The sequence below is a fragment of the Sturnira hondurensis genome, unplaced genomic scaffold (genome assembly GCF_014824575.4).
Source record: "Sturnira hondurensis isolate 20B ecotype Veracruz unplaced genomic scaffold, ASM1482457v3 Scaffold0011378, whole genome shotgun sequence".
NCBI classification, from domain to species: Eukaryota; Metazoa; Chordata; class Mammalia; order Chiroptera; family Phyllostomidae; genus Sturnira; species Sturnira hondurensis.
In genome coordinates this window covers 1,075,403-1,087,021 of record NW_028084009.1, presented here as the reverse complement: position 1 = coordinate 1,087,021, position 11,619 = coordinate 1,075,403, and the positions used below count along the sequence as shown (strand labels likewise).

Here is an 11,619-nt window from a genome sequence, read left to right as displayed (position 1 = left end):
TACCCACGGGTCTCTCTCTTGACTGGAGCACTGAGCCAGCTCCTTGTAACCATTAGGCTTCCTTTTGGCTACACACAACAAAAACCAACCTTTCCGAGCAACTGCCCCAACTGGGTAGCTCTGTTTATTAGAGTGTCATCCCATACGCCAGGGTTAAGAGTTGGATGCCCAATCGGGGCATGTACAAGAATCAACCAATAAGTGCATACATACATGAACAACAAATCAATGTTTCTCTCTCTAAAATCGGTAAATTAAAAAAAGAGAAACTTAAGCAATGAGGCACTTACTATCTAATGTCTTAAGAAGCCTATAGGTCGGCAGCCCCGGGATTCATGCCACAGCTCAAGTACCTCATCCAGGTTCTTGCTCTTGTCACCTTTCTGTGCTGTCATCTTCAGTGTGTCGCATTTTGGGCCTTAGGGTCATGCCTCGTGGTTTCATCATGATTGTGACAGCTCTAACCATAACAACCCCATTATAGCAGAGATTTTCAGCCAGTGTGTTGCAAGAGGCACACTGGTGCGCCACAAGAATTTTTAAAACATGCAATACCTATTTGGTCAGGAGCACTAACCTCTTTTCCTGTCTGGCGTAAAAGAATCAAAATTATACCTTTTTTCTCTTTTGTCAGATAAGCAAAATATGTATATATTTTGGGGTGCCCCACAGAATTTTAGTAATTAGTTTATGTGTGCCTTGAGAAAATTGCTGTGTCATAGGAAGAAAGAGGACAAAAAGGCTATTATTGGGGGAGGAAAACTTTCCAGAAATGTCCCCTCCCCAACTCATTGGCCAGAAATAACTAGGCCACAGGCACGCCACGGGATCCATCAATAGCAAAGGAGATGGCAGGGCCCACTTCCAGCTTGGATTCACACCTGGCCCCTGGACCTTCTGGCCTCCTAAACAAAACGGAGCTCCCTTGAGCACAAAGGGACGCGGTGACTGGACTGACGATCATTGGTGCCCAACACACCTCTCAACTCCCCACCTCCAGTCTTGGCAGCTGCCCAGTTTGGTCTCCCGGAGGCCGTCAGGGCAGCACTCGTTAAAAACGCAAAGCTGCCCACGTTTTAGTTAAAACCTTCCCAAGCTCCAGCTCCCTCACCAGAGGCAGGTGCCCCAGGACTAAGAGAACTGAATTCTAAGCCTGATTTTACTCCTTCCTTGTTGTGTGGCTCTGGGAAAGCCATGTAACTCCTCAGAACCTCAGTTTCTACATCTGACAAATGGAAACGGTAGTGGCTACTTTTCAAGGGGCAATATGGATTAAGTAATATAATGTTAACTTAACATATAGCACTCCCTCTGTGCCAAGCCCTTTTCTAAATTCTTTAGTTCTATTGACTATTTTAACCTACCCAACAATCCGATAAAACCGGACTCTCTAATCCGCATCAACTGAAGTTATCTGCTCAGCAGAGCCGAGCGCCGGCTCAGGCAGCTGGAGGAATCTTGCCTTGGGGACTAGCTGTGACCTCAGGGGAGGGGGCGGAGCCTCTCCGAGAAAGTGTGAGCAAGGGGCGACTACAACTCCCAGAAAGCTCCGCGACACCGCAGGACTACCATAACCAGCATGCCCCGGGCCATTCTGAGGGATCTATTCCCTCCTGCGCGGTTCTTTGCATAGAAATATGCTTTATTGTCGATTTTGCTTGCCAGAAATTCCCTACGAGAACGAAGGCATCTATGCAAGTAAACATTTATGAGCATCGTGGATCAGAGGCTTGTGTTTTAATCCTTTCTCCATCTGCTAGCTCAGACTCGGTTTCTTCATCTCTAAAATGGGGATACTCCTATGAGTTGTCACCTTGAGTTGTGAGGATATAAAAGCTGGATATATCTTGGTAAATATCAGTTCTCCTACTGTCCCCTCTTCCCAGTGTGCCAAGCATTTTAGCAAAGCATCTTTATTTGCACAGCTATCCTCTGGGGATGATTTGCTCATCCTTCTTTTCAAAAGGGGAAACTAACGCCAGGTGAGGTTCAAGTCTCTTGTCTGGTCACGCAGCAAAGTGAACGGTGAAAAAGGACTCGAACCCAGAAAATTACACACCAGAGTGGGGTCCACCTTAGAAGCCTAAATGCTTTCCCACTTACTCTCTGATGCTATATAGTGACCCAAAGTCCAGGGCAAATGTTTCTGGTTCTCTTCAAGGTAAACTTGAATCATGTGGTACATGGAATAATGTCAAGGTAATCATGTGTGGCCAGTGATGGGAAGGAGATACATGACTTCCCGAGAATCTATTATTCAAATCTGAATTTGACCTCGATTGTCAAATTCACGGCATGATGCTATGAGAACTGGAGAGTGAAAAGAGCACAGTCCAAGGCCCTGAGGAGGGAGGAGGTGTTCCAGAGGCCTTGAAAAGGGGCAGTGTAACTGGGGAGATCAGCCAGTCTCAAGAGGCAGTGAGATGGAGGGGGGGAGAAGCGCCCAGGGTGCAGATTTTAGGGAGGCACTCATAGTGTTGTGCAAGTGCAGTGCCGGGGCTTCAGGATGAAAGCCTTCTTAAATTTGGTGCCTTAGACATCTCCCTGGCCCCAAGTGCAGGGTTATGGATAGGGCGGCCATCCATCCTGGTTGGCCCCGGAGAATCCTGGTTTCTCCTTGTTGTCCCTACAAGATTACACTAGGCCAACTATCATTCTAATGATAGTCCTTGTTGCGTGATACTTCTATGGTCACCTAATTTGTAGTCTGAATTTTTATCCTGAGGGAATAGGGAACCATTGCAAGTTTTAGCAGAGGGGCTTGAGCAGACTCTGGTACCATGTAGAGGACAGACCAGGGAGGCAGGAATAAAAGCCGCCGGGGTCATCTGAGTGGATGACAAGGGCGGCCTACCCTAAGTAGGAAGAGTGGATGGAGTTGAGAAGTGCTCAGGAAGCACTGCTGTCAGAACAAGGTGATGAACCGGATGTGCTGGGTACAAGGGCTTCCAGCTTCCTTGTTCCTCTCTACCGAAGGTTCTAGTCCTTCGTCTGCCGGTGTTTAGCTGTGTGACCTTGAAGCAGTCCCTTCACTTCTCGCAGCCTGTTTCCACAACCATATAAAGGCTTCTCAGACCATTTACAGTAAAGGAGGAAATATCTACTCTGGGCCTGTAATCAAACCGTTTCCACTCCACCTCCTCATCATTCAGGTCTCCCTTGAACTATGCGCACCTCAAGAGTCTTTCTGAGCACCCTCTGCCACCCCTTTCCTGGTTTACTCTTTATCCTATCATAATTATGCATTTTTCCCCTTTGTTTCCTTGCTCTGTCTCTGACTAGAACGCAAGCCAGTAAGAGTGGAAATTTTCTTCTTCAGGGCTGTATCTCCATCCCCAGCACCTAGCGTGGTGCCTGGCACATAGTAGACACTTAATTATTTGTTTGGATGAATAAATGAATTGATGAGTGGATGAATGAATGGTTTCCCTGCCACCTTAATGCCCTCAAACCATTTATCTGCGCCGTTGACAAGCCTCCACTGGCCCGGAAGTACCAACTCAGGAAGCAAGAGCATCTGGCCTGGGTTCAAATTCTGACTCATTTACTTAACAGCTGAGTTTAGATAAATCATTTAACCCCTCTCAGCTCCATTTTCCACATTAATTCAGACCTGGTAGAGACGTGGCGAGGATCCAACCAGACAGGAAAATGCCCGAAGCGAAACAGACGCTTTTTTACGGCTTCCTTCCCTTCTGTTTCTTATACAACTGCGTCCTCCCAAGACGGATCACTCCTGCCCTCTCACCAAGCACCTCAATTCCTCCTCCGCACCCGAACTGGGAAGGACTTGCAGGTTGCTGGGCCCTCGCGTACACAAATATTTCCTCTCTCTAAAAAGGCAGGAAAAAAACCTCTTCACCGCGTCGGGTCGCGTGGTCTGCGGAGCGGGCGTCCGCGGCGGCGTCTGCGCGTTCGCGCACGCCTGCGCAGAAGGGCCCAGGAACGGGTGGGGGGTGAAGAAGGGGCCGGCCTTCGAGCGACAGCGACGCAAGATGGCAGCCACCACGGGCTCGGGTGAGCGGGGGTGCCGGGCCCGGCGGGTTAAGGGAAGGCGGGCCCGGACTGGGGATCGGGGACTCGCAGAGGCCCTTGCAGCGTGACCGGGACCTTGGCGCTGCCTCTGTCCCCCGGGCTCCGCGGCGGCGACCCGGCCGGCCTGAAGTGGGGAGGAGGAGCAGGCTGCGGCCGGAAGCACGGGCGGGGGCCTGAGGGGCCTGTGGGCGGCGCGGCGAGGCCCAGAATCTCCCTTGGGCGGTGTGAGGGCCCCGCTGAGAGGAAGGGACGGGCCCCGCGGCGCTACTGAGTGGCCTAAACGGGACAGTGGCGAGCCTGGAGGCACTCTTGAGGAGATCGGGGCTGGCGGCTCTTTGAGGGGGAGATCGAGGGGTTCCCCAGAGGAGGAAGAGGCGCCCCAAAGCTGATGGAAGTCCTTTACTGGGTGCTGTGGGCCCGGGTGAAGGGGGAGCCTGAGGATGTCGGTCTGGCTGGGACTTCGAGAAGCCCGTCGGGGTGGGTGGGAGGAGGCACCGAGATCCTGACCCATTGGCTGCGCGGACGGTTCCAGCGCTGGTTCTGGGGACCGGGTTAGCTGAGGAAACGTCTGTGTTCATCTGGAAAGGGGAGCCTTAGGGGATCTCTCTTTTAATCAGAAAAGAATGGGGAGCCTTGGGCTGGCCGCTTCCTGGGCGGGGGGTCCAGGGCGTCTCCACACGGTCGGTGCGCGGGGTGGGGGTGGGAAGGATCTCGGATTCCTGAGGGTGCTGGCCGGTGCGGCCGGTCGTGAAGTGCCCCTGTCGTCAGCAGCCCCTGTTTGAGGACACAGATGCTAGGAGGCAGGCTCCGGTGGCGCGGGAGCTAGGAACCTGCGATATTGGGTGAAAAGCAGGTGAACTGGCAGCCGTGAGGGTTTCAGAGATGTGTCTGTTAGAGGAGGGACATTCCCCTCCTTCGTCGGGGGAGGGAAGCTTGCCCTGGACGGGTCTGTTTTAGGGAGCCCCCTCCAGACGCTGGGAAATACGCATGCGGGGTCCGAGGGCCTAGTGCGACGGGACGTCCTGCGTGGCTGCTCGGGGAAGGGAGGCCGGCGAGGAAGCCCCCGCTTCTCCGGGATGGGCTGCAGGGACTGAGGAGTCCCCTTGGGGAGGGGGAGTCCGCCCGGCCCCTGGGAGACCAAGAGAAGCAGTGCTTACGCTGAGACGGGGTTCCTTGCTCTGCACCCCTAAGCAGCCCGAGGAGCGGATCCCGCCTCCCGCAAAGACCCGTTTCGGACTTAGCCTCCCACCGGACTTAGCATCCCACCGTCGGACCTGGGATGGTTAACATCCCGAGGGGGCGGGGCGAGGGTTGGCTGGCCGAGGTCCCCAGAGGGGCTGATTCCGGAAGTGCAGGGTTTGGGGGCGCCGGTGTCCCTCTTTTGTTGAGAAGGCTGTGCCCTGGAGTGCCTGCCGGTGAGGGTGGCGGAGGAGGCCCTCCCAAGTGGGGGCGAGCTCGGAGGGAGGAAGTGAACAGGGCCACTAGCCTGGGTCCTGAAAGCCTCGGCATTTGCGGCTGCAGCTGTAGCAGCAGCAGCAGCACCACCACCACCACCAGCACGGTTGGGGCTGACGCCCTAAAAGGAGCGGGCTGAGCGGAGGCAGTGTGTCCGGGCTGGTGTTCCTCTGGTATCCCAGGGAGCCATCCTTGTCTGGCTGTCAGTGGGAATAGGAGGCTGCGGATGGAGGGGTCTGACCAGCCCGACCTCCCACAGGCTGCCTTTTACACTAGAGCAGGGGGTCTTCCGGGAGGGTAGAGGAGACCACAGGGTCTTCCCAGTCTGTGGTTTCAGTGGAAACAGTGCTGAGCCAATTTGTCACCCAGATAGCGCTGCAGGCACTGTCGGAAGAGAGAGGCCGGGGCGGGCCAGTCTGCTGTGGGAGACTTCTCCCCAGAATGACACCCTGCCAGGCTGCTCAGAACTGGGGACGGGAGGTGCAATGTGCCCGTGGCCGCCAGCGTTCTGGCGGCATCACATCCCAGCCCTGTTGTCAGTCATTTAACACTGGCCACCTCTAGTCCGGAGTACCAGTGACCTGATCCAAAGCCCCTGAGGCCCTGCCCATTGGAGAGCGCTTTGGAAGAGCAGTGGTGGTCCGCCGAAGCGATGTCAGCTGCTGTCTGGTGCAGTGCAGGGGCACGCGGCATGGTTTAGGTAGCAGGGGTCAGGCTTCCAAGGGCCTCAAAGTAGGTTTCCCCACACTCCTCTGCCAGTGCCTTCGGCAGACACTGATTGAGGGCCTGCTGCCTCTCATTGTTAATAGTGGGTAAGCATAGCCCCTGTCCTTGCGGAGCTTCTCCGTTAGTCAGGGAGAAGGCCATTAAGGAGCAAATAATAGAGACAATTTCAGATAGCAGTAAATGCTGGGAAGGAGACCATGCCATGTGGTAAAGGGGTGGTCAGGGAAGACTTCAGAGAGGGGCATTTGAACTGAGACAAATGATGGAAGGAGCCACTGGCAGGAAGGGAGCCACAGGCAGGAGAGGGGGGAGACAGTGGGTGCAAAGGCACTGTGGCAGGACCGAGCTTGGCATGTTGAAAGAAGAAAACAAAGGCCTTAGTGTGCAAGAGAGGAGTGTTACAGATGGTGAGCTGGAGAGACCTGGCTTTGGATTTTGTTCAGTGTAAAGGGAAACCAGTGAACTAATGTGTGGTATGAAGTACAGATATTCAGTAAATATTTGTTCAATGAATAAGAGTCTGAGAAAGAGGGAATGACAAGATCTGACCTGCGCGCCTAGGCACTGGAAGGAGCAGACAGCACTAAGAGTGGAAGCTGAGAGATCTGAATTGGGCTGAACTAAAATGAGTGTACCGCCCTCTTTGCTTTCTAGCCCTGGGAAGTCTTTGAGGTGTGGTCAGGGGACCCGAGGCCTTCTTTAGTCACGTTTAGAACAGGCCCCTCCATTGATCCACCCCTGGTTGCCAGGAAACAGCTGTGAAGTCTCTGGGTTCCTGTAAGGGCTTCGTTTTTATGGTCACTGCTTTCACTTCTGGCTGCAGCCCCTTCGCACCTCCCTTCCTTCTCTGCAAGGTATGGTTTCTGCGTATATCTTGGGGGGGGGGTTGTGAAATGCCCACTAGAATCCCTCCATGCACCCGTGCCGTGACAGATGACCTTCTCCTGCCGTGTCCAGGCTTGCAGGACCTCATACCCTGGCTCCTGGCTGCCAGGTCCTTCTCACCCAGCATCCCGCAGGCTTCCGTGACTAATAACCGGAAACTGGGGGCCGGAAGAGTAAGCCCTAGCTAGGTATGGTTTTAAATTTGCATACATTGGCATGGCCTCACACACACATGCAACCTACGGAAATTTAACTGTGTGGGCAGTGGAGGTTCCATTCCATTCAAGGGTGTTTCCCAGACTGAGGTGGAGACGGGAGATGGGGACCTGTAGGCTCTTCATTGGTCTTGTTCCAAAGTGTCTCACTGTGTGCGCATCTCGTCGTGCCTGTTGTAGCCCAATGCCTTTTGTACCACGTGAGCCTGACTTCAAGAAAACTGCCCCATCCAGTGCTCAGCTGATACAACCTATTGGTTCTCTCGGAGATGGCCAAGGTTGATTTTGAAGATCATTATTTTCCCCTTCACAGTAACTTTGAAACTACCCCTTTCCACCAGCCACATTCTCTTTCTTCCTCTCTTTACTTGAATGTTGCTTACAGTAATATGAAAGTGGAATACAGAATGTATTCCTGGCCCCTTGATATTCCATTCTGAGTAATGTGAGGTCCATTTCTAAGGAAGCTGTTACTTAGACCTTACACTCAATAACTCATGCTTGTGGGGCTTGGGGACCCCCCTCCATATCATGTGCAAAGTACATGCAAGCCCTTCATACTCCTTTCTGAGCTGTACTCCTGAGGCTTGCGACAGGCTAGGTGTGGTGGTGAGTACATCATCTCATTTCTCAGAACAGCCCTGTGAAGCGGGTAACTGTTATGAGGGTGAGGAAACTGAGGCGCAGAGCCAGTGACTTGCAGAGCCAGGGTACAAAACCAGGACGGTTCTGTTCCAGGACCTGGGTTCTTGGCTGTGTTTCCATCCTTTCAGTCCCCGTTGCCTGTTCCTCGGCTCGGCATCTCAAGTTCCTGCCGCCACTGGCAGGTCTGTTGAAATTTCTGCCTTGGCTGATTCTTTCTTTCATGCACAGGTAGTGATGACCGTTAAGTAGGATTCCTTCCTCCTCGCTATGTTCTTCCCATCACAGAGCCAGTAGGTGTGACCACACAGCAGGTGCCAAGTCTCCATTGTCATCCTGCCCAGCCAGAACCGTCTTTCTCTTGCCTAGAGGACTGCAAAAGCCTCCTGCTTGCAGTCTTGCCCTTTTCCAACTGAAGGAGTGTAGATTTCAGTTTGCATGCGTTGGCATGGCCTCATACACACACGCAACCTACGGAAATGTAACCGTATGAGCAGTGGAGGTTCCAAATTTCCTCTGTCCTCTCCTTCTCTTACTGTCCCGACACCCTTCCCACGTCTTATTCTTTGTCTCCACCCCGTCAGAGGAAATCTGATCTTTGGCCTTGGTGTCCCTCGCAGCAAGAAAAAAAAAAGCGCAGGGTCTTGCATTTTTATCATCAGTTGTTTGTTGCAACATTACGCGGACTATGAAGAATGATTGTCACCGTTTCTTCCCTTACAGCAGTGGTTCTCACATGAGTGTGCATCCAAATCACCTGGAGAGTGTATCCGCTCGCTGGGCCCCACCCTCGGAGTTTCAGATCCGAAGTTCTGTGGTATAGCGCAGTAGTCTGGTGTGTGGCCTCAGAATTTGCATTTCCAGCAGGCTCCCAGGTGATTTGTAGGTGCGGGCCTGGGGACCATGCTTGAGAACCCTTGCTGCAGAGGAGAGAAAAAATGTGCTCATGGCAGGCACTAACCAGGCAGCCAGACCACACTTGCCAGTTGCTCAGAAATAAAAGTTAACTTCCCCTAATTTTATATCCGCTTCTCGGGAACATTAAATCCAGGTGCATCGCGTTCTAGGCCTCCATATTTTCCAGCCAGACTCCTAACTCAATGCACTGTCTTCCCTGAATGGCCAACCAAACCAGTTTTAGTTAGCGGCTTTCTTTCAGGAGAAACCTGTGAAGTTCTGCCATTTTAAATCAAGACATAGGCCAGGCCAGGTCTGTGGGACAGGGGGTGTGGGAGAATGGGTGAAGAGGTGAGGAGATTAAGAAGTACAAATAGGTAGTTACAGAATAGCCAGGGGCATGTAAAGGACAGTCTAGGAAATGGAGTAGCCAAAGAAACTACACATGGCCCATGGACATGAACAGTGGTGTGAGGGGGGCTGGATGGAGGAGGGCAAAGGGGGAAAAGTTGGGACAACTGTAATAGCACAATCAATAAAATACAATTTTTGAAAAAGATTGGCATGCTGTAATAGCTGCTGCTTTGTAGTCCCGATTTCCCCCAAAGCTATTTCACAATCCTTTTTGCACCAGAAATATTTTAACCTGTTGCTGTGTTTCAGATGACTGCATTAAATGTTACACTATAAATAACTGCATTCCTTAAAAAAAATAAATGCTATACTATGACATGGCATAAAACCCTATCAAATATTCATGCTTCTTCAGCCTACTTGTCATACATGTATTTTCTTTGTAATATCCTGCAGCTGCTGACTTTGCAGTTTCTATTCAGCCAGGAGGATAACTGGCTGGCTTTTGATGCCGACACAGATCCAGGGAAAATCCTGGAAAGAAGCATTCTGAAGTAACAGGAACAAATGTTTTCTTTTTTTAAAAAAAAATCTTGGATTTTCTGTGATATTTTAGCACCTTGGTGAAGTAATCTTCACGTTTTCATAGTTAACTTTGTAATAGTTAAAGTCTATCAATTAGCAGCAATCTACTTTACCTCCTCTGTGTCCATCACCTGAAGTGTTTCTCTAGCTGCCTTTTAGGAGTCAGATTCACGCGTTAGTGTTGGGGATCTTAACATTTAGGTTGATTCCGTGGATGAAAGCGCTGTAGGAAGAAAAATATGTCCGTGTGTATTTGATCTGCTATGCTTCTGGGGTTTGGCATACGTGGATTTAATTATTCAATATATTCACGGAAGCCTTTGTTAAAATTAACGTATCATAGTTTTGAGCTTTTACTCTCCATTTGGGGTGGAGTGGAACCCTCACTTGTGCCTAACACTGGCAGGGTCTCGGTCTCCAGGGTCTCTGAACTCCACCGGTGTTTGGGTTTGTGTCGCTGCGGTGCCTGTGGGTCCCAGAACGAGGATGTGGTCGGGCCATTTGGAGTAAACGCTCTTGCTTTGTAGAAAATAGTGATGCGTTAACTTTATATTCAGTTTCTAAATGGTTTGGAGTACCAGGAGCATCCTTTCATATGCATTTTATGAAACAAAGTTCATTTTACAGTGAAGAATCCTTGGTTTTATGGTTTGAATGAAAACTCACTTTTCCCTCATTAAAAAGTAATTTTCCCAAAAGTCTCGATTATACTTTAAAAAAAAAACAAAACTAAAAAAGATGAAAAGAAAACTAGTTACCAAGTAATAGTCACCTCAAGCCAGAAAACAGTCTCAGGGCCCGGTGTGCACAGCAGACCCCATCCGCATGCGCAGTAGGGACAGAGGAGATGCCCTTAGCCCAGGAAGCACGTATTGAGCACCTTTCCGAGCCAGACAGCACGCCGGATTCTGGGGCGGGCAGGATTGAATGAGTCACACCTGTGCTTGAGAAGCTCAGAGAGTGAGTCAGACAACACAAAAGAAAGAAAATAAAATTTAAAGAAAGAGAAAGTACAGCACAGAGACAGTATGAGGGTAAGGGTGTGTGGGGGCAGGAGGGCTCTGAGAGGACCTCTGCAGACTCGCTTCTAGTTTAAGATTTGCATTTCTTTATGAGATCATTGTATTCAAATTTTAATATATAACTTTTTTCAGGCTGTTTAAAATTCAACTAAGCCTGTTTGATGATGTTTATAACATTAGACTTCTTTTAATAGTACTGTGAGTTTCCTTGCTGTATTTTCAGAAATAAACCAGAGTTAGAATTTTGTGACATTGAGCACCATTCTGAAATATTATGCCTACGTTAACACCAAGTCACTCACTCACTCACCAAGCGTTTGAGTGCATACGCTGGGCAAAGCACTCATCAGGGTATTGAAGTCAGCAGTACACAAAACAGGTGAAGTTTTACCCTCATGAAGTTTATGTTCAGATTCGACAGACAAATTAATGCCAAGTGGTAGAGAGTGCTGTGAAGGCAGAAAGCAAGATAAGGAACAGATAGTTACACCTTAATGAGGATTAAGGGAGCCAGCCAGCTACTTAGAGCTCTGGACCGAGAAATCTAGGGTGAGGGAACAGGAAGTGCATAGGTGGAAAGGCGGTTTGCTGATTCAGAAACTTAAGGACGATATGGCTGAAGAAGGCTGTGGAGCAGGGGAAAGGGTGGCAGGAAGTGGTGTTGGAGAAGCAGGTGCATCACTGTAGGGAGGTTGGGAGTTTGGGTGTGTACTGTGTGCAAGGGGGGGCGCTGGGGAGGGCTCTGAGTAGGAGAGAGGTAGATCTAACTTACCTCTAAAAGGCTCACTGTGGAGAAGGTAGAC

The 11,619-nt window shown here is 50.7% G+C and overlaps 1 protein-coding gene and 1 long non-coding RNA gene across 2 annotated transcripts in view; one reads left to right on the top strand and one right to left on the bottom strand.

Moving 5' to 3' along the window:
• Positions 1-287: 287 nt before the first annotated feature.
• On the bottom strand, positions 288-9,999 carry LOC118996487 (uncharacterized). Its single transcript, XR_005068491.1, has 3 exons — positions 9,990-9,999; positions 1,383-1,388; positions 288-555 (listed from the first exon to the last, which is right to left on the bottom strand). It is a non-coding gene; the product is annotated as an uncharacterized LOC118996487 (long non-coding RNA).
• UBE2V1 (ubiquitin conjugating enzyme E2 V1) overlaps positions 3,910-11,619 on the top strand; it is a 26,462-nt gene continuing 18,752 nt past the window's right edge. Inside the window, exon 1 of the mRNA XM_037059887.1 lies at positions 3,910-4,017. Within this exon, the coding sequence (XP_036915782.1) occupies positions 3,996-4,017 (22 nt within the window). The 5' untranslated portion in view covers positions 3,910-3,995. The remainder of the gene's footprint in view (positions 4,018-11,619) is intronic.